The sequence below is a fragment of the Pelophylax lessonae genome (genome assembly GCF_965119305.1).
Source record: "Pelophylax lessonae genome assembly, chromosome: 1".
NCBI classification, from domain to species: Eukaryota; Metazoa; Chordata; class Amphibia; order Anura; family Ranidae; genus Pelophylax; species Pelophylax lessonae.
Window position 1 is genome coordinate 450272468 of NC_138768.1, and position 26246 is coordinate 450298713.

General features: G+C 41.8%; 1 protein-coding gene across 1 annotated transcript; it reads right to left on the reverse strand.

The window, feature by feature from the left end:
* On the reverse strand, window positions 1-26246 carry PLVAP (plasmalemma vesicle associated protein). The gene is made up of 4 exons (XM_082268283.1): window positions 25662-26246; window positions 8483-8546; window positions 1082-1668; window positions 1-72 (listed from the first exon to the last, which is right to left on the reverse strand). The coding sequence occupies exons 1-4, from the start codon at window positions 26034-26036 to the stop codon at window positions 16-18; spliced, it is 1083 nt and encodes a 360-aa protein (XP_082124409.1). The 5' UTR covers window positions 26037-26246; the 3' UTR covers window positions 1-15.

A 26246-nucleotide genomic window follows, 5' to 3' on the forward strand; every position in this document is an offset into this window, starting at 1 on the left:
TTTTCCCCTTTTCCATTAAGTACGATGTGGTGGAAATTGTGGTGGAAGTTGTGGAGGAAATTGTGGTCGCATCTGTAAAATAATAAATATTAGAAAATGATAATTTGATAAATATATATATACACAAACATCATATACACATCAGATGCACAAATATGGCAATGATATAGAAATCACATTAGAACATGGCTAATAGAAACTAATATTCTGAGATGACGAGGCTGATATTTTATACTGGGAATAAAATATAACTGACAAAATTGATGATGGCTATATGTTGCAAATCTATGGATGCAGTTATGTCAAAATACTGTGCAGAGGACTGGGTACTTGAATGTACTGTACCTCAGCCCTAGATAAGCAGGCTTTTTGCAGGCAAATATATGTACTGTTCCTTCCAAACCCCTATGTCTAATTTTTCTAGATGTGTAGATGTGTAGATGTGTAGGTGGTTCTCCCATATGTCGGCAGACTTTGCAGCATCTTGGACTTGGTATTGAACTTGGCACATTATCATATATTTTTGGAATATACATGTCTTTTATAGTTGCATGACATTTCAAATGTGCTGAGGAGGGTAGCTCTGATAGTAACGTTTTTTTTGCTATCTTTGAACCATTATAAATGTAAATAACACTCATATTCTTTTTTTTATTTTCTAACTTTCATGTGCGTAATGGCAGCTAAAATTGGATTAGTTGCTGTAGCAAAACAAATTATTTTTAACTTGTACATGCAACATGATGGCTACAATTACATTGGGTGCTCTAGCTAAACCTTTTATTTTAAGATATTTAATTTTCTTTTTTTTTTTTATAAATCTGAGACCAAATAGTAGTAATATTAGTAGTAAGGGACGTCTTTATTTTGATAATAGTATTATTTTATATACTTCTTCAAGTCTATAAAATTAACTGAATGACTCAATGTAACTAGATCTATATTTTTCCTCCAAACTTTCATTTACTAGTGCAAAAGATTTACCGTATATACATTACAAATCCAATATTGTTCATCATACACTATATGCAGATAACCAATCTCTGAACATGCACCAAAAATCCACTGGGACACTTCTTACCGGTTGCCTCCGGCACGATATTAACTCTTCTTCCTTTCTTATATATAGAGTGTAAGAGTTAGTGAGTTCATCTTTTTTTCCCGCCAGCTCCTTTTCTAATGAAGCTTTTTCTGTTGAAAGGTTATTTTTTTCTGCAGTAACAAAGTTCTTGTCTTGTTTGCACTTCTCCAAATCATCATTAATTCGTGCCTTGGTCACCTGCAGCTGGGTGTTTTCATAGACAACAGCGTTAACGTCTTGCCTTAACTTATTTAAGGTAATATCAATTCTGTTATTAACCAAGTCAGAAATTGGTCTACACCTCGCAGTTAAATCATAGGAGCTTCCAGATGGTAGAGCCGATTCAATCATACTTTTTAAGCTTTGTACCTCCATCCTGAACTTTTCATCAATTGTAGTACAAGTGTCTTGAAGCAGTTTTATCTGAGTCCCCAGGTCTTTTTTATCCCTTTGAAGCTGTATATTGTCAGAACTGACCAAACGGTCTTTGGTGGCATAATTGGCTATTGTCTTTGTGCAGTTTTCTTTATACTGAATTTCTTTGATGTTACACAACATCTTCTCGTTATCTGCCCTAAGTTTGTTATCTGTTTAAAAACAAAAAAAAAAAAAACAGTCAGGTGAGATTATACGGTTAAAATCTATTAGCGTATTCTACCTGATACTGGCGGGAATGGTTAGGCTGTTTTTTTCTTAAGATATAGGTGGACATATTGTTAAAAGTTATAAAGGATAAAGGAGTTCTCCATTTCAATAATATTTTATTAGAAAGATTTTTGCATAGTTACAGAAGGTCACATTTGTTGGTAATATATTTACATAAAATGTGAATGTTTGTGAAATATTACATACTTTACATATAACAATTTCACGCTAGTGATAGCTGGTCTAGCGAAACTGCATGATTTGCGGTGCTCTCTCTGCATTTAAAGAGAACAAGTAGATAGAGAAAGAAAAGGGGGGGGGAGAGAAGAAGAGAAAAGTAAAGGAAGGGGGATGGGGACAAAAGTAGTGAAAGACACTAATGCCTCGTTTCCACTGAGTGGTACGGTACGGTTCGGTTCAGTACGGTACGGTTCGGTACGGTACACATTGCGTTTCCACTGCCAATAGTACCCTTTCATGATAGGCGTGGTGTTGCAGGAAAGCTGTGATAGAGAATTCTCTGTCAACCAATCAAAGTTCTGCAGAGTGTAGCTCCACCCAGTTGGTACGGTACTAATGTGCTTGGTACCCCAACGAAAGGGTACCAAAAAAGTGGTACGGTACGGTTCGGAATTAGGGTACCATTCATAATGGAAACGGCATAAATAGCGTACCGAACCGTACCAGAAAGCTCAGTGGAAACGAGCCATAAAGAATGCGCCAAAAGAAGGGGACCTCATAAGGGGCAGGGGAAGGAAAACAAAGAACTAGGGAGAGAAGGAAAGGTTCTTGAATCCAGAATGTGTACCTCCCTACAATTATGTCTATAGGAAAAAAAGCCCCTGATGACCCCCATTTTTTTTTACAAAACCCGTTAGGGTGAGCCTCTAGAAATTGACATCATTATGCACGCTGCAAACAGTGTTCCTACTACAAAGTATATGGGCATGGTACCATATTTTTTCACATAATGACCTCTAGTCTCAATATACACATAGATATGGTGGTGGATGTGTTTTGTTCTTACAGCAACAGAAGTTTGATTGGCGTGGAGGAGTATTTTTTTGGTGGGGTTATATAATTGCACAGTTCCTTCACAAAACAGTGGTGGAATATCTGTTACTGAGAATTGCATTGGAGGACTCTCACAGTGCTGCAGTGTTTTATACATATGTCTATAGGGAGGCATAACTTTCCAAAAGCATTAGCATGTTGGATCCATGAGGAGCTAAAGGGTTCTCAACCTAGGTAAATACTTACTATTTTGGTTCAACCCCTTTATGCTGTAACACATAGATGTTCTCCTTTCTCATAGCCAACAACTGCATTTATGTTCCCTGTTATTTATAAGGCTTAGTCAACTAAAATCTGTCACATTATATGTGTTTTTCAAAAGTTTTGTTATACTGTATGTAAATAGATAGTCCATTAAGCCAATTTTTCATCTAGATATAGGATTACTGGGAACATTTTGAAGAAGTTAGGAACACATTGGAAGAACACATTTAGACTACAATATAACCTTTGAAAAGAATATTAACACTTTAATACTAAAGGTACAGTGCCAATTTGGGCAGGCTATTGACATTCAGCTTTTCCAAGTTGAGTGTCTTAGCTCTCTGTTACCTTCTTCAGAGAACCTGCTTTGTATTTACATTAGAGATTAGAAGACTGACAAGTTATTGAGGGGCGGCAGGATCAGAGTGAGCTGAACTGGTTTAAACAAGGAATTCAATGCTTCTGTTGTGAAATCTGAGGAGGAATTGCTCCACAGTACATGCAATTACACAAACAATAGAATACTATTTACCGCAAACCAGAGTCCCACAAAAGCTGACAGTCCAGTTCTCTTCTCTGCAGAACTGGAGTGTTTTTGGGCACTCATACATTATTGCATACAATGGACAAAAGGAGTAGTTGTCAACATTTGGAAATAACTAGGATAAACACTTTGATGACTTGGTGCACCGCCTGCCAGACATCTGGAAAGTGGGTATGGCCAACAACATGGGTGTGACTTCATGACATACAGCTTGTATTGTGGCACATTTTCCCTCTTTGATTTGCTATGTTTAAGATGAAATAGGGTCTGGAGGTATACAGAAGAGAAAGTAGGAGTAACAGAAGTCTGATCATTGATGTTTATAAGAATAAAACTAAACCCCTAATGGTGTCAGTGGTGAGTGAAATAAGTCCCATCGTTGGTGTCAGTAGAATTAAATGAATGCCAATTCTTGGTGTTGGTGGGATAAAATAAATGCCAATCCTTAACCACTTGCCTACTGTGCACTTAAACATCCTTCCCATCCAGGCCAATTTTCAGCTTTCAGCGCTCTCACACTTTGACTGACAATTGCGCGGTCATGCTACACTGTACCCATTTGAAATTTTTATCATTTTTTTCACACAAATAGAGCTTTCTTTTGGTGGTATGTAATCATCTCTGGGTTTTTTATTTTTTACAAAAAAAAAGAATAAAGACAGAAAATTTGGAAAAAAAAAAGTTTTTCTTATTTTCTGCGAGTAAATTTTGAAAATAAATTTTTCTCCTTCACTGATGTGAGCTGATGAGGCGGAACTGATGGGCACTGATAGGCTGCACTGATGGGCACTGATGAGGTGGCACTTATGGGCACTGATGAGGTGGCACTTATGGGCACTGATGAGGAGGTACTAATATGCCGCAATGATGAGCACTGATAGGTGGCATTGATAGGTGGCACTGATAGGCGGCACTGATAGGCAGCACTGATAGGCGGCACTGATAGGCGGCACTGATGAGCACTGATAGGCGGCACTGCTGGGCACTGAGAGGTGGCACTGCTGGGCACTGAGAGGTGGCACTGCTGGGCACTGAGAGGCAGCACTGACGGGCGGCACTGATGGGCACTGAGAGGCGGCACTGATGGGCACTGGCGGATGGCACTGATGGACACTGACGGGTGGCACTGATGAGCACTGATGGGCGGCACTGATGGGCAGCACCATCAGTGCCCACACTCAGTGCCCATAGTGCTGCCAGTCAGTGCTTATCAGTGCCTAGATGAGCAGGCACTGATGGGCACTGACTGGCAGCACTATGGGCACTGATTGTGGGCATTGATGGGGGACACTGATGGCGGGCACTGTGGGCACTGATGGGGGGGCACTGTGTATGTTTTTTTACCTTTTAGTAATCAGGGCACTGGTGATCAGTGCCCTGATTACATGTCTCTGTGTCCCCGGCGCTGTGAGGCTCCCCCTCCTTCCTCACACTGCAGGCTCCGTGTGAGGAAGGAGCGCCGGCGATGAGAGATGATCTCATATGTTTACATATGAGATCATCGCTCATTGGACGGCCCGATCACGTGGTGAATGGCCGCTGTGATTGGCCATTCACCACGATCTGTGATCGGCTGTGTCCAAAGGACACGGCCGACACAGATTCTCCCCGCTGCGCGCTCGCGTGAGCGCGCGGGGGGCGTGTCACTGGGAGGCCGTTTAAAAACGGCCTCCCGAAAATTCGAGTCCGCGCTGCAGCCGTATATAGGCTGTAGCGCGGATGGGAAGCAGTTAAAAAGTAACTCAACTTTTGTTGAGAAAAAAACCTTCCCCTCTGAGTGATCTATGTACATTGCAAGGATTTTAACAAACTTTGTTGCAGATTCCTACCTTTTGTTATTCTGAAAAAATTGGGGTTTGTGTCCATGTGCAGAGTGAATCTGTATGGTAGTTTTTTTTAACCACTTGCCGACCGCTCACTGAGCTGGTACTGCGGCAAAGTGGCTCGTTATCGTCTGGCTATGTAGACCTACGTCACCAGACTATCCCCTCTCTCGGCGCTACGCTCGTGCCGCCAGGAGGCTCGCTCCGCTGTATTCAGACACAGCGGGAGTCGGGCCAGGGGAGGAGAGGCGGTGATCACCGCTGCTCTTCCCCGATCAGCGGGGATCGAGTGAGGAAATCCGCCCACTTGTGTAAACAAAGCGGGCGGATCTACTATGTGTCAGACAGTGACAGATTACAGGATTCAGCATAGCTGAACCTGCGATCTGTGTCTGTGTAACACAATCCCCTCCCCCCACACACGTTCGTAAGCATGAGGCATACATTTAACCACTTGAATAAAGTTAACCCCTTCCCTGCCAGTGTCATTATTACAGTAACAGTGCATATTTTTAGCACTGATTACTGTAGTAATGTCACTGGTACCCCCAAAAGTGTCAAAAATGTCAGTTAGGGGTCCGATCTGTCCGCCGCAATGTCGCAGTCCCGCAAAAAAAAAAATCGCAGATCGCCGCCATTACTAGTAAAAAATAAAATAAACAATAAAAATGACAAATCTTTCCCGTAGTTAGTAAACACGATAACTTTTGCGCAAACCAATCAAAATATGTTTATTGTGATTTTTTTTTTACCAAAAATATGTAGCAGAAAACAAATTGACCTAAAATATTAAAAAAATTTTGATTTTTCAAATTTTTTGGGGGGAATGTTGTATATCAGAATGTAAAAAATATTGTTTTTTTTTTTCAAAATTGTCACTCTTTTTTTCAAAAATTAAAAATCGCCCAGGTGATCAAATACCACCAAAAGAAAGCTCTATTTGTGGGGAAAAAAAGGACATAAATTTAATTTGGGTACAGCGTCGCACGACCGCGCAATTGTCTGTTAAAATAACGCATTGCCGAATCGCAAAATATAGCCTGGTCAGGAATGGGGTAAAATCTTCCGGTCTTAAAGCGGTTAAAAATACGCTCATTGAGAATTTTTTTGTCAAAGACATATAGCTAAATACATTTTGGCCTAAATATATGACAAAAATTGAATATATTGGATATTTTTTAACTGTCAAAGTAGAAAATGTCAATTTTTTCGCAAAATTTTTGCTCTTTTTTTATTAATATCCCAAAAAATGAAAAACGCAGAGATGATCAAATACAACCAAAAGAAAGCTCTGTTTGTGGGAAAAAAAGGACGTACATTTCGTTTGGGTACAGGGTTACACGACCGCGCAATTGTCAGTTAAAGTCGCGCAGTGCCAAGTTGCAAAAAGTGGCCTGGACGTAAAGCAGGAAAATCCTCCGGTGGTAAAGTGGTTAATTATCAGTCAGCTGCTGCACCTGCAGGGCTCAAATGAGGAAATTGGCAAGGTCTGCATCCCTTTAGAGAGGATTTTCACAGTTTTTCCAGTTTTTTCCAATTTTCGCAGTATCTCACCAAAAATTACATTTTTGTTGCAGGGGATGCCAAAAATCTGACTTGTATCCTAATGCAAACTTCTTGGAAAATCCGGAAGCCAATCACTCAAGCAGGAGATTAAATTTCTAGGGGGCATTCTGTACACCATCTGTGTACACAATGCCTCCAGGCAACCATATTGCATTGCATTTTGCAGAAAATTACAGTGCTGCAGATTGAAAAGCAATTTTAATTTTTAATAACATTGAATTACAATAGGAATTGAGTCGCAAATGTATACACTGTAATTTATTATTTTTTTTATTGATTATTTTCCCAAGAAAGCAGAGTTACCCTTTAAAGCTGGACAATAGAAATGATCTATTTTTCAAATGTATACTGGACCAGCTTTGTTACATGCAATTATCCATTTGTCTCATGCGGAGGGTCACTGGGGTTACTGAAATCCACTGTAGTAGCATTGCTACATACAGTCAGCACTGTCCTGTTGTGGGTGCTGCTGGAGCAATCTACTGTCTGTACACCAAACGCAGGGAGCTGATTACTGTATGTGACAATGAACTGGGTGTGGTGGGTAAAGCCCCGTACACACAGGCCAAATGTCTGACAGAAGCCGGCCGAGCATGCTGGAAAACCAGCAGCCGACCGACTCCCGATCAGTGCTCTCAGCCAATGTCAGAACACAACAGCTCTGCGGGGGAGATCACTGTACAAACTTCTGATGGCTAGTACAGTGGCTGGGTTGAACGAAAATAGTGTGTACCAGGCTTAAGACATTGTTGGAGGATTGGAGTGAAAGGAAGTGAAGTCTGTAGAAGAAAAACAGAAGAGTAGTGCAAGTAATATGGGGATAAAAGAAGCAGGCATTGAAGGGAACAGCTAAAACTAGAGCTTGAGCAGCATTAGAACAGAGGTGCAGGGGAGAGGTAGGGTGAATCTTATTAGGGTGAGCAGCATTAGAACAGCAAAGTGACACTTACAGGTGAAAGGTGGACAGAATCCCCAAATGAACAGTAGTAGAGTGAAAGATGATGGCGTTGAAAGGTGAAGTGGAGGAAATCCTACAATGGGTGCAATTGAAATGTAGGAGCGGATAATTCAGAGTAGAAAAGGGAGGAAGCCCAGGTGTTAGAGAACATCATGCAGAAAAAAGACACTATGGGACAGTGTTCAAAATTTTGGAACTTTACCATAGGATCTGGGACATTTGGCAACTATGTAGAGGTGGCATTGTACAGTACGTGATGACACTGGCAAGAGGGGTGGTGGCAAAACCAGGTGGAGTCCGGCAAAGAGAACAGCTTCCAGGGACCGGACATCACAACCAGAACTCCCCCTTCATCTGTTTGTGGGTCTTTTTCAAATTGTAGTTGCTAGGACAGCTGGCAACTATATGCTATATGTTAAGATCAATGGAAGGGTCGCTTTCCCCCTCTACCCAAGTATTAGCCAATGGCTTGGGAAGAACGCTTGTGCCTAATTCCACCAACAGTGGAGTTTCAGACCTGAAAGATTCTTGCTGAAAGCTAAAAAAACAAAAAACATTTTCTAATATAATTCAGTAATCGAACTTACTAGTGCAGGTCATGTTCAGATAGTCCATGGCAGCTTGCAAATGGTTGCAGTTAGATATTGTTGGCTAAAATAAAAAAAGGAAACACAAAGATATCAAAATCCATGTAGTCTATAGCTGAACGTTTTCTGGTTATATTGATCAATCAGCACATTGAATCTGGTCCATTAAAAACATAAAATGCCCACTTCAAACCATCCTATCTGACTGTCTATGTTATAGGGTTCACAATGATTTTAAGATCAACAGTGGAATTTCTGGGTTTGAAAAAATCTAAAGCTGGCCATAGATGGATCAAATTCCCTGCTTAACTGGCTGAATTTCAGTCCATGTATTGTCACCGTGGTGGAACAGAAGTCGATCTATTGACCCACTTCTTGTCTACCAGCCTGTTGGAAAAAATCCACTTATTTAGCACTTCAGGCTATATCCTCCAGCACTGATCTGTGTATTCTGATATTGGGGAAGGAATTAATAGTAAAACAAAAGACATACATACGCCAGCAAACAGCGAATCATTTTATGGAGGGGGGATTATGGTGTGGGGTTGTTTTTCAGGGGTTGGGCTTGGCCCCTTAGTTCAAATGAAGGGAACTCTTAAGGCACCAGCATACCAAGACATTTTGGACAATTTCATGCTCCCAACTTTGGGGGAACAGTTTGGGGATGGCCCTTCCTGTTCCAACATGACTGCGCACCAGTGCACAAAGCAAGGTCCATAAAGACATTGATGAGCAAGTTTGGGGTGGAGGAACTTGACCTAACTGCACAGAGTCCTGACCTCAACCCGATAGAACACCTTTGGGATGAATTAGAGTGCAGACTACGAGCCAGGCCTTCTCGTGCAACATCAGTGCCTGACCTCACAAATGCACTTCTGGAAGAATGGTCAAACATTCCCATAAACTCTCTCCTAAACCTTGTGGACAGCCTTCCCAGAAGAGTTGAAGCTGGTATAGCGGCAAAGAGTGTGCCAACTCAATATAGAACCCCACAGAATAAGACTAAGATGCCATTCAACTCTTCTGCGTATAAAGGCAGGCTCCCCAATACTTTTGACAATATAGTGTATAAGTGAACATTTAACCGAATGAAAAAATGTCTAACCACCTAACTATAATACAATATGAACAATATATACAAGATGAGGAACACAGATCACAGCTGATGCTAGAGATGCAGGGAATCGGGGGAACCAGGACTGGGATCAGAAACAAGGGCAGCAGGATTCAGGGCGTAGCACAAAAAACTAAATGATTAGGGGAATGAACAAGTTGTTAAAGTTGCCTAACCCTACAGTCCACACAAAAGAAACAAAACTTGGAAAAAAATGACATTTGCTAAGGCTACCTTAAATATTTATTTAAAAATTGTAAATTGCAAAATATAATATAGAACATGCTCAGCTGGGCAAAAAACCCTCCAAGCATCAAAAACCACTGGCTTTCATCCCTGTAAAAATTGCTCCCACCCACCTAAAACACCTCTTGACCCACCACCAAAAGAACTAAAATCCTCCCACAGCAGCTTAAGAAAATGTACAGAAATTACTAAAATTGGTCAGTTGCAAATGCTGCACCCACCACTTTATGGAAAGACAAGGGTATCAATGACAATACAAAATGTTGTATATGGAAAGAGGGCCTGTCCCACCAAAGGGCGACCTATACCGTCCTTACAGGTCTGTTAACGCCCCCTAGTTCTCTCTCTGGGTGGTAATGAGGGGAGGATAATACAAAAAAAGGGGGGGGGGGTTATGTAATATTAGAATCAATGGTGTTGGTACTAATACAAGTTGCTCAATGTGGTGACTGGCCCAAATGCATAAAGGCTGTTTGTACCGGAGGGGTGCATTTCTGCTGGGGAGGGAAGTGGTGTCAGTCTGTGCTATGGTCTCTGTAATGGGGGGGGGGGGGGGGGGAGAGTCCTTTCCTTCCAGGTCTTGGGGGGTATGTCTATCTGTACTGAGGAGTTTGTGTTGGGAGGGTTGGTCTGTACTGAGAACTAAATATCCCTGTTTTAATTGCATAGTTTGCTGGAAAGGGTGTAGCAGTGTGCAGAGGGTCCATCCAGAATTTGTAGTGTTAATATGTGGTCACACCCTTCCTTTAGCACCTGATAGTTTAAATACATGTACAAGCTTTTGGGATTTGAGCACAGGTATATCTTTTCTCTGTTGTAACGCAGTCCAGTGACCATCTCTGAACCTAGTTGCTCTCCCCCACCCTAGGTCTTTATGCCCCATGTTGGCATGGTGTCCACTGTAGCATTTGCAGTGGCAAGGCAGTGTAGGACTGGCCAGAAGAGGGATTACTTTGATGAAGGTCAGCTTAGACATGTACTGTATTGCAATATGCTGACTCGTGTATGCGCACTTCAGACCTGAGACGCCATTGCCACGGGCACGAAGGCCCCGACTGGGACACACATATAAGGTGCAGTTGTGGGCCTTATGCAGCGTTAGACACCACCATTTACTTTTATGTTCAGGACGTTTGACGTTCCTTGGTGACCCTGTTATGTGGAATGTTCTGGTTGGCCCTGCTCTGGCTACCTTTATCTCTGCCTCTATTCCAATGTTATTTTTACTATACACATTTGCCTCTATTCCAATGTTATTTTTACTATACACATTCTATGAATAGTTTAGATTAGATCTTTTTTTCTTAGAGAAAAGGTGCAGGAACTCACCTTCTGCGGCCAACTCTCCGCACCCAATCACGCCCTTAACCACTCCCCTAACCCCGCCCACAGCCTTTACAAATGACCCTCAGCTTTTACAAATGTCCCCTAGCTCTCATAAATGCCCCCCAAGCTCTCACAAATGTCTCCGCAGCTCTCACAAATGCCCCCCAACTCTCACAATAACCCCCAGCTCTCACAAATGTCTCCTCCACTCTCACAAATGCCCCCAGTGGTCACAAATGCCCCCAACCTTTACAAATGCCCCCAGCTTTCACAAATGACTCCTCAGCTCTCACAAATGGAAATGCCCCTCAACCTTTACAAATGACTGCTCAAATTTCACAAATACTCTCAGCCTTTACAAATGCCCCCAGCTCTCACAAATGACACCAAGCTCTCACAAAAGGGCACCCAGCTCTCGCAAATGACTCCTCAGCTCTCACAAATGCCCCCAGCTCTCACAAATGTCTCCTCAGCTCTCAAAAATTCCCCCTAGCTTTTACAAATGCACTCAACTCTCACAATAGCCCCCAGCTCTCACAAAAGTCTCCTCAGCTCTCACAAATACCCCCAGCCCTCCCAAACACCCCCAGCCAGTGCCATATTAAGAGCCTTATAGGCCCCTGGGCAATGCAGTGCACTGGGGCCCCCTGCCTACACAATCACCCACGAGAATACACATTACAGGGAACACTATATACTACAAGAGAGTACAACTACTACCTGGAGTATATACCTTACTATATACATATTGCAGGGACCAATATATACTACAAGAGAGTACAACTACCTGGAATATATACCTTACTGTATACATATTACAGGGAACACTATATACTACAAGAGTCTCTTGTAGTATATAGTGTTCCCTGTAATATTTATATAGTAAGGTATATCCTCCAGGTAGTTGTCTCTTGTAGTACATATTTGTCGGTGTAATATGTATATAGTAAGGTATATACTCCACGTAGTAGTTGTACTCTCTTGTAGTATATAGTGTTCCCTGTAATATGTATATAGTTAGTAAGGTATATACTCCAGGTAGTTGTCTCTTGTCTTGTAGTATATATTGGTCCCTGTAATATGTATATAGTAAGGTATATACTCCAGGTAGTAGTTGTACTCTCTTGTAGTATATAGTGTTCCCTGTAATATGTATATAGACTATATACACATTACAGGGAACACTATATACTACAAGAGAGTACAACTACTATCTGGAGGATATATACCTTACTATATACATATTACAGGCCAGGGACCAATATATAGTAAGGTATATCCTCCAGCCAGGACAGGTAGTTGTCTGTCTCTTGTGTCATCGATTCGATCCCATCATTGCCATCATGCCATGAGAGAGTTAAAAAAATATATAATTTAATCAATCAGCCTGGCAGGCTGTGGCAGCCTTACCTTTACAACGGTTGCTGCAGCACATGGGAGGAGGTGGGTGGAGGCGGAGGCGGAGCCAGAGTCTTCTAGGGTCGAGACGGAGCCAGAGGAGAGGAGTGAGGAGGAAGAGCCGACGAGGAGGAGGGTCCTCCTCCGAGTCCTCCGCTGCGGCGCTGTGCATCCTGGGTCTGCTCTGATCACGTCACCGGTTGCTAGATGCCAATCAGGCTGGCCTTAGCAACCAGTGTGCACTGCAGTGTAGACTCGAGCCACGGCCGCCACCGGAGGGGAGGAAGCAATAAGGGTGGGACCCGAGCCGGCGGACAACGGAACGGAGGGGCCCTAGACCACCAGGGACATGCCACCATCCATGTGGGGCCCCTTGGCAAGTGGGGCCCCCGGGCATGACCAGTGGAAAAGACGGCCCTGCCCCCAGCCTTTACAAATGCCCCCAGCTTTCACAAATGACTCCTTAGCTTTCACAAATGCCCCCAGCTCTCACAAATGACCCCCATCCTTTGCAAATGTTCCCCATCTCTCACAAATGACTCCACAGCTCTCACAAATGGAAATGCCCCTCAGCCTTTACAAATGACTCCTCAGCTTTCACAAATGCCCTCAGCCTTTACAAATGCCCCCAGCTCTCACAAATTACACCAAGCTCTCACAAATGACATCAAGCTCTCACAAATGCCCCCAGCTCTCACAAATGTCTCCTCAGCTCTCACAAATGTCTCATCAGCTCTCACAAATGTCTCATCAGCTCTCACAAATGTCTCCTCCGCTCTCACAAATGCCCGCTAGCTCTCACAAATGCCCCCAAGCTCTCACAATAGCCCCCAGATCTCGCAAATGTCTCCTCAGCTCTCATGTTTGCCCCCAGCTTTTATAAATGACTCCTCAGCTTTCACAAATGCACCCAGCTCTCACAAATGACCCCCAGCTATTACAAATCCTCCCCCCCAGCCTTTGTAAATGTCCCCCATCTCTCACAAATTACTCTTAAGCTCTCACAAATGGAAATGCCCCTCAGTCTTTACAAATACTCCCAGCTTTCAAAAATTACTCTTTAGCTCTCACAAATGCCCCCAGCCTTTAGAAATGCCCCCAGCTCTCACAAATGACTCCTCAGCTCTCACAAATGGCCCCTTAGCTCTCACAAATGCCTGCTCAGCAATTGCAAATGCCCCCTCAGCTGTCATACATGCCCCCTCAGCTCTCACAAATGCCCGGAGCTCTCACAAATGCCCCCAGCCTTTAAAAATGCCAGCTCAGCTCTCACAAATGCCCCCAGCTCTCACAAATGCCCCCCGCTCTCACAAATCACTCCTTAGCCCTCACAAATGCCCCCAAGCTCTCACAAATGCCCCTAACCTTTAAAAATGCCCACTCAGCTCTCACAAATGCCCACAGCTATCACAAATGACTCTTCAACTCTCAAAAATGCCCCCAGCTCTCACAAATGCCCCCCAGCCTTTACAAATACCCCCAGCTCTTTTACAAATGCCCCCTCAGCTCTCACAAATGCCCCCTTAGCTCTTACAAATGCCTTCCCAGCTCTCATAAATGTCTCCTCAACTCACAAATGCCCCTCAGCCTTTACAATTGCCTCTCAGCCTTTACAAATACCCCCTCAGCCTTTAGAAAATCCCTTTCAGCTTTTACAAATGCCCCCCTAGCTCTCTCACCTCTTGCAAAGTTATAATGCAGCCGACACCGTTGTGTTTGGTATTCTCTGGTTTTCAGTAATGTGTGGCTGACATTGCTCTGACTCACTCAGCTGCATGCTACACAGTTCTGATAGGCGGGGAAAGAAGCCAACCCCCGAATCCCCGGAAATAAAAAAAAACACAGGTGGTTTCGGCGCCGGAACTCGGGGCACCTGCCAGCAAATGTGGGGCATATGCCCTGGGTGCCTGGTGCTAACACAGAAGCTGGAGGAGGAAGTGAGTGGAAAAAATCCTTCACTGGCTTCTGTGTGACAAGTCGAAAAGTGCAGGTCAGCCAGAGGTGGCAGAACGCTGCTCCGCCACGTTCCGGCTAAAAAAAGCCCTGGTTTAGATGCTCTTTTGGTTACCTGATGATCTTTTATATTGCAGATCCTCACACTTTGGAAACCCCCTTTTGTTGGAAATATAGTGCTGTACAACTGTCCTACCTTTGATACAATGAGTGATCTTGCTTTAGCTGGATATCTTCTACCTCAATTGTTTACAGTTAGATATATGTAACCAACACCCTAACCCGGGCCACTTCCCCCCTTTTTATGATTATTTTGCGAGGTGAGCATCCATATATTACCAATTATGACAAGTTAAGGGCCAATGCAGCCTTTATGGGCTGTTGCATGCCCTTTGTCCCTTTAGATGTATTATATATTTCATCCTATATTTTTTCATATATATATATATATTCCCTATAGATGCTACAACATTATCATGCAAGGTGATCTGATTGAATCATTCCACACACACTGGCGTCAATGCGAGGAAGAGCTTTTTATGCCTCCCTCTATGTCTCACTAGTGGAGACATGTGGGGTATGTGTCTCCATATATTACTTACCTCTGCTTTTAGAAGGTGGTGTGTCTCGCTTTCTCTACTTCTCGTCTACAGTTCCATCCCTTTTTATAGAAGGGACACTTTACTATACTATGGTGTTGGTACCGTGTGCGCCCCCACATTTGCCCTTGGCTTCCCTGCATGCCGGTTTCCACCTTTGGTCTACTTACTAGTAAAAATTGTTTAAACATGATATGTTATTTACTTATGGTTTATTTTTATATCCATCTAGAATACTAAATGAGCTCCTGAAGAAGCAAAATTTTGCGAAACATGTCGAGCTTCTAATATTGATGCTGACCTATTCCCGACTGTACTGGCTAACACTACTGGACCCTTGGTTGCCAGTTGATCCCAGCTAGCGTTAGCTTGTGGTTTGGTCAGTTATTTAATCACACTAGGTTGATTTTATATGGTTTAATTTATGATATGTTTTTTGTGTTATTTTTGAATAAACTTTTTGGATTTTACACATATGTGCCTAAAAAGTCCATGTTTCTCTTGCATCTATACAATGTATTGCAATATATGTGAGCTAAATATCCCTATTTTTCTTTGCATAGTTTGCTGGAAAGGGTGTAGCAGTATGCAGAGGGTTCATCCAGAATTTGTAGTCTGTACTGGGGGGTTTGCGCTGGGAGGGGTATTTGGGGATGTTAGGGGAAATCTATACTGGTGGGGATATTGGCTTGGGGGGATGATCTGTACTAGGAAGAGGGGGTAATTTTGCTTGTACTCTATAAAGTGGCCTGTGTGTTACACACTTCTGACCGCTGCACTGTAGTAGACCCCTTAGGAAAATGTATCATAACTGGAGCAGAACAGAAAATGCAGCAGCTGTGTATGGCAACCAATTAGCTTTTATCTTTATTTTTTAAAGCTTAACGGAACAAACTGAAGATAGAAGCTGATGCTTAGCCATACACAGCTGCTTCAGATTCTGTCTGCTTCAGTTATAAATAAATTCCTCTGACTGTGGTTTACATTTCATATTGCTGACTACAGCACTGTAGGTGCATTACCCTTGAAGCTCTTCTATAAGGTAGGCTGTGTGTAGAAAAGCATATGTAATTGAGCAGTTTTATTTAATAAAGCAAGTATGCTGAGGTGTGTACGTGCCTGTTAGGGTTCGTTCACACTAGCGGTAGGGGAGAGCCTGAGCCAGCCGTTCCCATCCCCTCCATAGCCCAGCACTACAGTAAGCAATGGAGGAGCAGAGCCGCAGGTTGGTGAAGAGTCACCACCTCTCTGCAGCCTGACGACCAAGAGCTGAGAGATCAGTGGTGTTTCTTGACTTAGTTATTGGTCTGAAGCCAGCATGGCCACCTAAATGAGTATCAGTTTTTTTTTCCCACAAATTCCATACTTCTCTATGGGTAGGCTCACAGCAGCCAAATTGTCAGTGTGTGTTGGAACTGTTAGGGATAGCTCACAGTTTAGAGGGACATACTGTTTTATGTATATATTTATTTGAATTTTTGGCATTGGCACATGTTCCTTATGGCAATGCTTGGCTACCTATGCCTTTTGCTTGACAATAGATTTCTTCTTAGCCTACAAATTGTAGAATGGCCAGATTTAAAACAATAAGTTCGCTCTCTCATAAAGTTCAATGGGGTTAACCTCAAAGTTTGTGAACTTTGAACTTCAAACACTATTTGTGAAACTGTTTGCTAACTGTACCCAAACTGATTTTCTCATCCCTATAAATAAAAGTGTGGTTCTTTGATGATCTCAGAGGCTGCATGTGATGTCTTTTTTTTTTATACTTTTTCTATTTATTTTTAGCAAAGAGAATACAGAAGCGTTCACTTGAATATAAGTACATTGCTATTTAACATGCTATAAGGCAATTGCCTCTAAAATACAGAGTATGTCTACTGTAGTGCAGAGATAAGGAGGTAGAGAACAGAGGAGTGAAACAAACAAATAGACAGAAGAGAAAACATATCTAGATTTTGTAAACGGTATGGTTCAGCGAAACAATCATACATTGAATTATTATATGACGTTTCATCATTATGCGTGCTTGCTGACCGGCGGGAGAGTCCGGTACAGCCACACAGCCTGCTGCTTTTTGGGAGAGCAATTGTATCTGTTTTTGCTATATGCAAGTTTTCTAAAGCTATTGTCCAAGGATTTACTCAGTATAATTCTCTTTGCAAGTTTCACTTGTTATTTTCTGAAAAAAAAATTTTTATGGGTTACACTATGGGCGTATATGCTTTTTATTTTTCATCCTGCTGATGAACCAACCCTGACTGGATCACGTTTTGGAGTTTCCCTTCATAAGGAGATGTAACACGCGTTTGACCATACTATATGATGGTCCACAGGATCCGGTTTTAATACTTGGTGTCACCTGGAAGCACTAGGAATTGTGATTGTGGGGACACTGGTGGGGCAAGTGAATTGTGGACGATTTGTTTCCTTTGGACTTTCTTGTTTCACATATATTTTTCCTTTTCAGCCCTTGTGTATGGGCTTTTATGGACACTATTTATGTATTTGGGGTAATTTATTTGTGCACGTTTTTTTTACCTAATAAGTTTGATGTCCTTATATTGATTCATTTTTGTGTTTTCACAATACTGAATTAAATTTTTTAGCGCTGCTTCATATATTTATCACATTAAGTTGTTTTAAAATGACAGTAAGATTGCTGCGTAATTGACATCCGGTGAGTCTAAAGCCTCGTACACACGAGTCGAAATTCGGCCGGGAATTTTCGTCTGACGACCGATCTGCCGATTTTCGGCTTGTTAGTATGATGCTTCCGACAACCGACTCCGACTTTTCGGGCAAAAAAAAATCTGGTGTGCAGGCTATAAAATTTTGTCCTCCGTCAAAACACAGCCGATTTTCGTGCAGTCAGTACAGATTTCGACAGGGAAAAATCTTATGAGCAAGACTGGGCATGCTCAGAGAAGAAAGAACACAAAGAAAGCAAACCAACACATGACATCACTTCTGAAGTAGAATTTTGTCGGGCGGGAAAATTTGTGTGCAGTCTAGGCACATTCCAACCAACAAAACACCACTCTGGACAAAAGATGGACGACCGGTTGGTGGAAATTCGTTGCGTGTGTACGAGGCTTAAGGCTCAACTGCATCCCTTTTTCCACAAAAGGTCAACTGTATCTAGACTAGAGATAATAGATAGATGTACCTGTGGTTAATTTAAAACTACTACATAGGCAGTGGACATGTAAAGCAGACACCTAGAGGTATGAACTTATGTTGTCAAATACCTTGCAGAAATTTTCAGGAGCCCCAAAAGACAGGGTGCTCAATTAAGTAAATAATAACTCCAATTCAGTAAGATCGCCTACTGGAACCACAGGCCAACAGTAAGGTGTAGGTTGCCAGAGCTCAGGTTCAGAAAGCTGGTATCTACATGAGAAGTAATTGGTATCTACATGAGTTACCTAAACTTTGGGGCTCTCAGGGTTCTCTTTAAATGATGTGATGGTATATGCAGATACCTCTAGGTGTCTGCTTTTCATGTCTGCTACAGGTTCACATTCAGCAGTTTTAAAGTCCCTGTAGGATGATTTTCCACATTGCTTTATTAACATTTATTTCAGGTTTTGTTTAGTTACCTGACATTAATATATTTAATGGATTTATGAGTCAATGTTCATGTTTTTTTTTTTTTTAATTTTACTTGGATAAGCGTAACCAACATTTACAGTAAATCGATGTACTGATATACACTATTTGTGTGTATATATTCATTTGGTTTAAAGATGTAAGCTGTAAGCTTGTCATCTTTACATTCTCTGTTTGGTAAGTTACACACCTGGTAGCTCGTGCTTATCAATTGTTAGGGCACTGAGGTGGATTTACTAAAGGCAAATAGACTATGCACATTGCAAAGGGCATTTGCATTGGCAAGAGCAATTGCTCCAGAGCTTAGTAAATGAGCAAAAGCTCTTCTTACTTCCATCATCCAATCACGTGCAAGCAAAAATACAGTTTTTTTTTTTTTCCTTGCACGTGATTGGGTATTCTTTGCAAAGTGAAGCTTTACATCATTTACTAAGCTCTGGAGCTCTGCAATGTGCACAGTCTATTTGCTTTTAGTAAATCAACCCCAGTGTGTCTGTTTTGCGTCAGCGATGCAGAAGTGAAGCAATTTAAAGAAATGAACGCCTAAAACACACATCTTCAGACAGAAGATGTCTGATAGCAGATACCATAATACTTTCCTAATGTTTTTTTTTTTCATTCAACCCAGCGGGCCAAATGAAAAAAGAAAAAGAAAAAGAGAGGTCACCATACTAACTAAGCAATGTTAGTAGGGCGATCTCCCCCCTGAGCTATTGTGTTCTGGCAAGGAGGACTAACCCCCCCCACCCCCCAACCCCGCCAAAACCAATATGTTGCCCGTGGGCCTTTGGGAAAGTGAATAAGTGGATAAAGGGGATAAGAGGCACTGGAATCTGATGAGTCTTTGTATGATTACGTATTTTCTTGTTAATAATATAATTCAGTGTACAGAATTTAAATAATGGGCTGGCAGGGTTTTCCATGATCACTTTGGGCTGTGGTAAGAATGCGTAATTAGGAACTGAATTGTCACACTGTAATCTTCCAAATGCAAGTTTATTCCAATGATAAAATGTTTGCAAAGCTAGCATGTTTTTGAGGCTGTATCTCTACCCCTTCAACAAGGTTAACATTTAATATGAAAAATAAGAAAAAAAAAACTATACACATTCTTCTGAAAGCTCTGAATACACTTTCTTAAAGTGAACTTTCTTCTCTCTACTTAAAGAGGAAGTAAACTCTGATCCATTACTTGTACCTGTAGGTAAGTCTATAATAAGGCTTACCTATAGGTACCGTAAATATCTCCTAAACGGGCACCATTTAGGAGATATTTAGTATACATGCAGTGCTCTGAAGGAACAGCCGCCCGTGCCGTTCCTTCAGATTCCGGTGCCATGCATGGCGGCTCCCCCGCGCATGCATGGGAGTGACGTCACGCGGCTCGGACAAATCACACAGTCGGAAGTCTGCAGGAGAAGGGGAGAAGGCATCGATGGAGGCCGGCTTCGTTTGCAGGTAAGTTTCACATGCCTTGCATACTAGCACATTATAGCTTAATTTGCAGGTCATAAAAAAAAACTGCCAGTTTACTTCCACTTCAATAAATCTGACTACCTGTAAGCGTATTACTAAATAAAATAATTACTTTACCTGCCTCCTCCTCCCACGGATTCCAGGGTTTCAGTGTACATGTCCCCCGGCAGTCATCACACCACCATTAAAGAGAGAAAAAGTCTGATGTGGCGCATGCACAAGATGAAATGCATGACATAATCATTAAGCTTGCAGAGAAGGAAGAAGCCAGCCATCACTTACATCATCTGCATCATCTTATGCATGACCATACTGCCTTACCTTGATGGAAGAAAATAAATGTTTTTTTCTTTCAAACAGATGATTGCAATGTAGTATGGCATATACACAAGATGAGACACTTGATGTCACGCACTTCATGTCACACAGTTGCCATATAAAATTACAATACTCTGTAAAAATTAAAACACTTTTTCTCCTGTGTTCTTGTGAGACCTCACAGTTAGGAACTGTGGAAGATCTCCCTCCCTGTTGCTTTCCCAGGTGGGGCGATGTCTGGCGATGACTGCGTCACCAATGCCTTCAGGGAAACCAGGAAGAACAAAAGAAAACGTAAGAGCAAAAAAAATAAAGTTTACCAAAACAAATGTTAGATGATTTCACATCAGCATGGAGCGCTGCATGCTGATGTGAATTTTATTAAAAGGGGGAAAGGTCTGTTTAAGCTTTTTAGGCTTCTAGAATTACGTCTTAATGTTTTCTTATTTTTCATGTTACCCTTGATAAAGGGGTGCAGATACAACCTCTAAACATGTTGGCTTTGCAAATATTTTAGCATTAGAATAAACTTGCAGGTTCCTGACAGGTTCCTTCATGGCCTTTCTATGGGGTGGAATGAAGCACTGCAAATACGCTTTATGCACCATCACCATTGGTGGAATTTGTTAGAGAAATGGGTAGATGTTACCCCAACCATCATTTTCAGGGTGATATCTGGCAACGGTGGAATATGGCTTACCTTAAAGCCCAATTCCAGACAAAGTTCTATTTTTGGGGGGGGGGGTAAAGTGGACAAAGTTAGACCATCTGACCTGTTTCTTTTGTTGTCTGTTTTGAGTCCCCGTGGGACAGGAAGAAAAAAAAAAGGCAAAGTGCTGCAAATAAAAAAAAATCGAATACATTGGTTGGATTTTGTTTTGTAGAATATTTTTAAATTACTAATATTCTGCCAAAAACACCATTTCCTAGTCGGGATAAGTCAACGTCTTGCCATTAGCAGCAGCATTGCCAACCTGCTTTGCAAACTGCTTTAGTAGGCTGTTGCTCTGCCTATCTTTTAGACCTGATAGACAGCACAATGGTCAATGAAAGGAGTGCTGACAACTCTGCAACTGCTGCAAATTGTGAGGCAGTGGCTTAGTACTGTCAACATGAAGCAGAAGACACCATTAATGTCAGAATTTCCATTTAGGTAACCCCGAATAGCTTTACAAACTGTTTGCTTAACATCTGCTGCCCGGCCTATAGCAGATTGACGACTGGGCTGGGATTTTCCTCCTGCAGAGTGGACGTCATATAACGTCCTCTCAGAAGGTGCTGCTTTTGCGTTTACAGCGGCGCAATCTGTCACCAACTGTGTGAATGGGACACAGTCGATGATTGATTGCTACACCCGCCTCCTGCCAGTGTCATGTGATCGCTGTGACCAATCACAGCAGATCACATGACAATTGTAAACAATGGATGGCTTCCTTTCATGCCATCCATTGTATACAATTGTGTTGCTAGCTGTGATTGGTCACAGTGATCATGTGGTACAGACTGGGCCAATCACAGTCCATCTATACCATGTAATCAGCTTTGTAATCAGCCAATCACAGCTAATCACAACAAAAGACACTGAATAAATCAGTTTCATTCAGTAAAAATGTAATAATGTAATATAATGTAATAAAAAAATTGAAAAAAAAATGATATATATATATATATATATATATATTTATATATACACACAAACTGTCACCAGTCAGTGTTCCTTACATATGAACACTGTAAAAAAAAAAACTGGCCATGCTTCTTATTAAGTACCTTGGACTGTCTACTTTCCAAAAAAGGGGTAATTTGGGGGTATTTATACTGTCCTGGCTTTTTCGGGTCTCAAGAATTGAGACAGGCCATCAGTACATCTGGATTGATCGATTTTCAGATATATATACCATAGTTTGGGGACTTTCCTACAGACTACATAATATTCATTACTTTCACCAAGGAAATGTAGCAGAAAACATTTTGACTCAAATTTATGAAGAATGGTATTTATTTGCAAACTTTTATAACAGAAATGAACAAAAACCCTGTGGTGATTAAATACCACAAAAAAAGCTCTATTTGTGTGAAAAAAAAATATATAAATAAAATAAAAATGTCTTATGGGCAGTGGCGACTGGTGCTCCATGGGCCGGGGGGCGGCAGATGGACCACACCATACCCCCCCCCGGATCACACAAGGCCGCGCACCATACCCCCCCAGTACCACAGAAGGACAGGGCACCGGACACAGGGGACAGAACAGGACAGGACCCCCCCCCCCCCGCTCACTCACCCTGCCTGGATATCTGCAGCAGCAGGCGGCTTCGGCTTCTTCCTCTTGTCTTCTGCGTCTCCTCCCTCCTCCTCCATGCCCAATGGTATGGCTTCTCCTTTCAGCCAATCGGGAAACGGGTCTCAAGACCCGCTTCCTGATTGGGCAGGAGGAGGATCCGTGTGACAATAGCGAATTTTCATTCGCTATTGTCACACAACTGGGTGGGCTCAGGGCCGGTGCCCCGCATGTAGATTAGGGGGTCGGACGCATGGATGGTGGGGGGATGCCCCTGCGCCCCCAATGCACCAGCAGCCCCTGCTTATGGGTACAGGGCTGCATGACCGCGCAATTGTCATTCAAAGTGTGAAAGCAGGGCAGGAAGGGGTTAAAGTGCCCAGTATTGAAGTGGTTAACAAAACTGAATACAGTGATGCGTGATGTCAAAACGACTGAAAAAAAAAAATTAGGGTTCACATATACTTTGACTTACCACTGAGCAATGCTGACATTATTAAGCTAATAATAGGGACTCTTGAAACTTTTAAATGCTATCTTTGGTTTCAGAAATTCTTTAAAAATAACAATATTTTACTAGTTAGTTATAAAAAAATTATATTAAAGTCAAACATTACATCTTACCAGTCCTTGGGTGTGGTGGCTATATTCATTTTCTGCTTTAGGCTTATTATTACCTGGGCAGCACAGTGGTTAGCCCTTGTGTTGCGCCTAGCAGCATTAGGGTTGTCATCATGTTCTCCCTATGCCTGCGTAGATTTCCTCTAGGTACTCTGGTTTCCTCCACACTTCAAAAACATGTTGATAAGTAAACTGGTAATGTAAATTGGCCCTAGTGTATGTATGAATGTAAGTTAGGGAACGTAGATTGTAAGCTCCTTGAGGGCAGAAACTGGAGTGAATGTACAATATATATGTAAAACATTGGGAAAATTGATGGTGCTATATATGTACCTGTAAATAATTACGATCACCTGGGCAGTAAGGGATTGATTTACTAAAACTGGAGTGTGCAAAACCTGGTACATAGAAACCAACTGCATAAGTTGACGTTGGAAGCTGATTGGCTACCATGCATAGCTGAACCAGATTTTGCACTGTCCAGTTTTAGGCTGGGTTCACATATGTGCAAATTGGATGTGGGGCTCTCCACATCCAATTTGCATGATATGCAAGTGTGACTGCCTTTTAATGGAGCCGATTCACACAGGTCCGGGGCCACCATGAGCTTTTTGCATAAGGGTCCTGTGTGTGTTTGGGTCCGATTTCAGGCAAAAATTCATACCTGAATCGCACCTGAACTGGTGAACAGACACGCACCGTACCCCAAGCACGAACCTGCGGCCGCACATATGTGAACCTAGCCTAAAGCCTCATACACACGCAACGATTGTTGGCCGTGAATTTTCGGCCAACGTCCGACCGGCCGATTGTCGGCTTGTTAGTATGATGCTTCCGACAACCGACTGCGACTTTTCGGCCGAACAAAATTTGGTGTGCATGCTATAAAATTTTTGTTTGCCGTCAACAGAACGGCCGATTTTCTGTCAGTCAGTACAGATTTCGGCAGACAAAAATGTGATGAGCAAGACTGGGCATGCTCAGAGAAGAAAAAAACACGGAAAGTAAACCAGAACATGACATAACTTCTGAAGTTGGTTTTTGTTGGCCGATAAAATTCGTGTGCAGTCTAGAGCACATTTTAACCAACACAACAACACTGGACAAAAGTCGGCCGATCGGTCGGCCAACAATCGTTGCGTGTGTACGAGGCTTTAGTAGACCAGCCCCTCAGTCTTATTTTTCAACTTCCTTTACCAGACCAAGCTGTCCAGCAAAAATGGCAGTTAGAGTGTTGGGACAAATCATTTAACACTGACATGGGTGCTCGGTTTGGTCAGCTTTTTTTTACTTATGTAAAACTTTAAGCTTAAAAATGAGAGAAAAAAAAACACACAACAAAACTGTTAATGTATCTGTTTTGAAATGTGTTGAGCTTGGCTTTATTTATTTATTTATTTATTTATTTATTAGTTAAGCCTCTATAATGGGCCATACACACTATACAATTGTCTTTAGATTTTTTCCTTTCCTTTATTATAAAGCCATATAATATGAGGTCAAACCTAAACACTTTCAATTTGTATGTAATCAGGCAGGCCCCTGCACTACATAGTTGAAGGTAAATCTAAAGGAAATATGACAAAAAAAGTTGTATAGTGTGTATCCAGCTTAAATCTGCTAATCCATCTAACATTATCCTCTTCCCAAATTGACAGTACTGCTATCTAAGGGTGCTTCCATTGGCCATCCATTGACAGTGGATGCTGTATGGATCACCAGGTGACAATAAAGTTAAAAAAAAAAAGAAGAAAACCTTTGCAGCTAGTTCTTTTAGGGCTTGGCAAGCTGTAATACATTCCATTTTTGTTTTTTAGTTTATAACCAGTTTAATGTATCCTTAAATATCAGTCCGATTCAGTAAAATAGTACAAAAAGCAACGGGAATATGCGAAGTGTAGAAACTAGTTAGAAATCATCTCTCAAATGATCTAAATCTAGTAAAGTGGTTATTGATCATACATTGTCAAAGCTCTTTAGTCTAGAATAATCAGGTATTCCTGTTACCAATAATGACAATTACTTGCATTTTATACACACACATATACACACACACACACACACACACACACACACACACGAGTATATGTATATTTATATAATATTTTTGTAAGTTTGAGAAGATCACATCACGTGCTAAAATGTTTTTGACCATGATCCTGCAACATAATACAATAAATCAAAAAAAATAAACAAAAGTCAAGCCACACCACAAATTCCCAAAATTGTACTCACGAATCTTGGACAGGGACCTGTTCTGTTCATGGTGCTGATCGATGCTCGTGTCTTGATGAGCGTATCACTGCAGTTTTTCATATCTTTCTCTGTGCTGGCAAGTTTTTCTTTTAGCAAACTGAAATTACCTTTCAGCAACGCATGGTCATTTGTTAAGATTTTAAAACGATTCTCTACACTTTTCAGGCGAAGTTCTGTGCCACCATGGGCGTTGCCATAGAGCATGAAGAGCACCAAGCCTAGGATGATAAGGAACTGGATGATAGATGAAAAAATGAAGACATATTTCATATAATGCCAGCAGCCTTTTTGCTTGGATCTGAGAATGTCCTTGGACTCCAAGCCAAACTTGGCCATTGCATAGCTTGTGTCCATATTTGCTTCTTGCTATTATGATAAAAGTTTTTTTTTTTTTTCTTCGTATTGCTTGTTTTAATTCTTTGGCTCCTCAAAAAATAGCATACACTAGGAAAAAAGAAGATCTTAAAGACTCCTTACAAAATCTGCAGTCCTTATGTGATCAGTATGAATTCAGCAGACCATTAACTCTCATCTGCATAGAGCTTGTACCTTAATGTCTTGATA

What these genes read in the sequence shown, in the direction of transcription:
- PLVAP (XM_082268283.1), bottom strand. Translation starts at nt 26,036, where the DNA reads ATGGACACAAGCTATGCAATGGCCAAGTTTGGCTTGGAGTCCAAGGAC. An exon ending in CAGGTCCCTGTCCAAGATTC is followed by an intron (nt 8,547 to 25,661) that starts GTGAGTACAATT and finishes TTTTTATTTTAG; the next exon opens with CCAACAATATCTAACTGCAA. An exon ending in TCTGAACATGACCTGCACTA is followed by an intron (nt 1,669 to 8,482) that starts GTAAGTTCGATT and finishes GTTTTTAAACAG; the next exon opens with ATAACAAACTTAGGGCAGAT.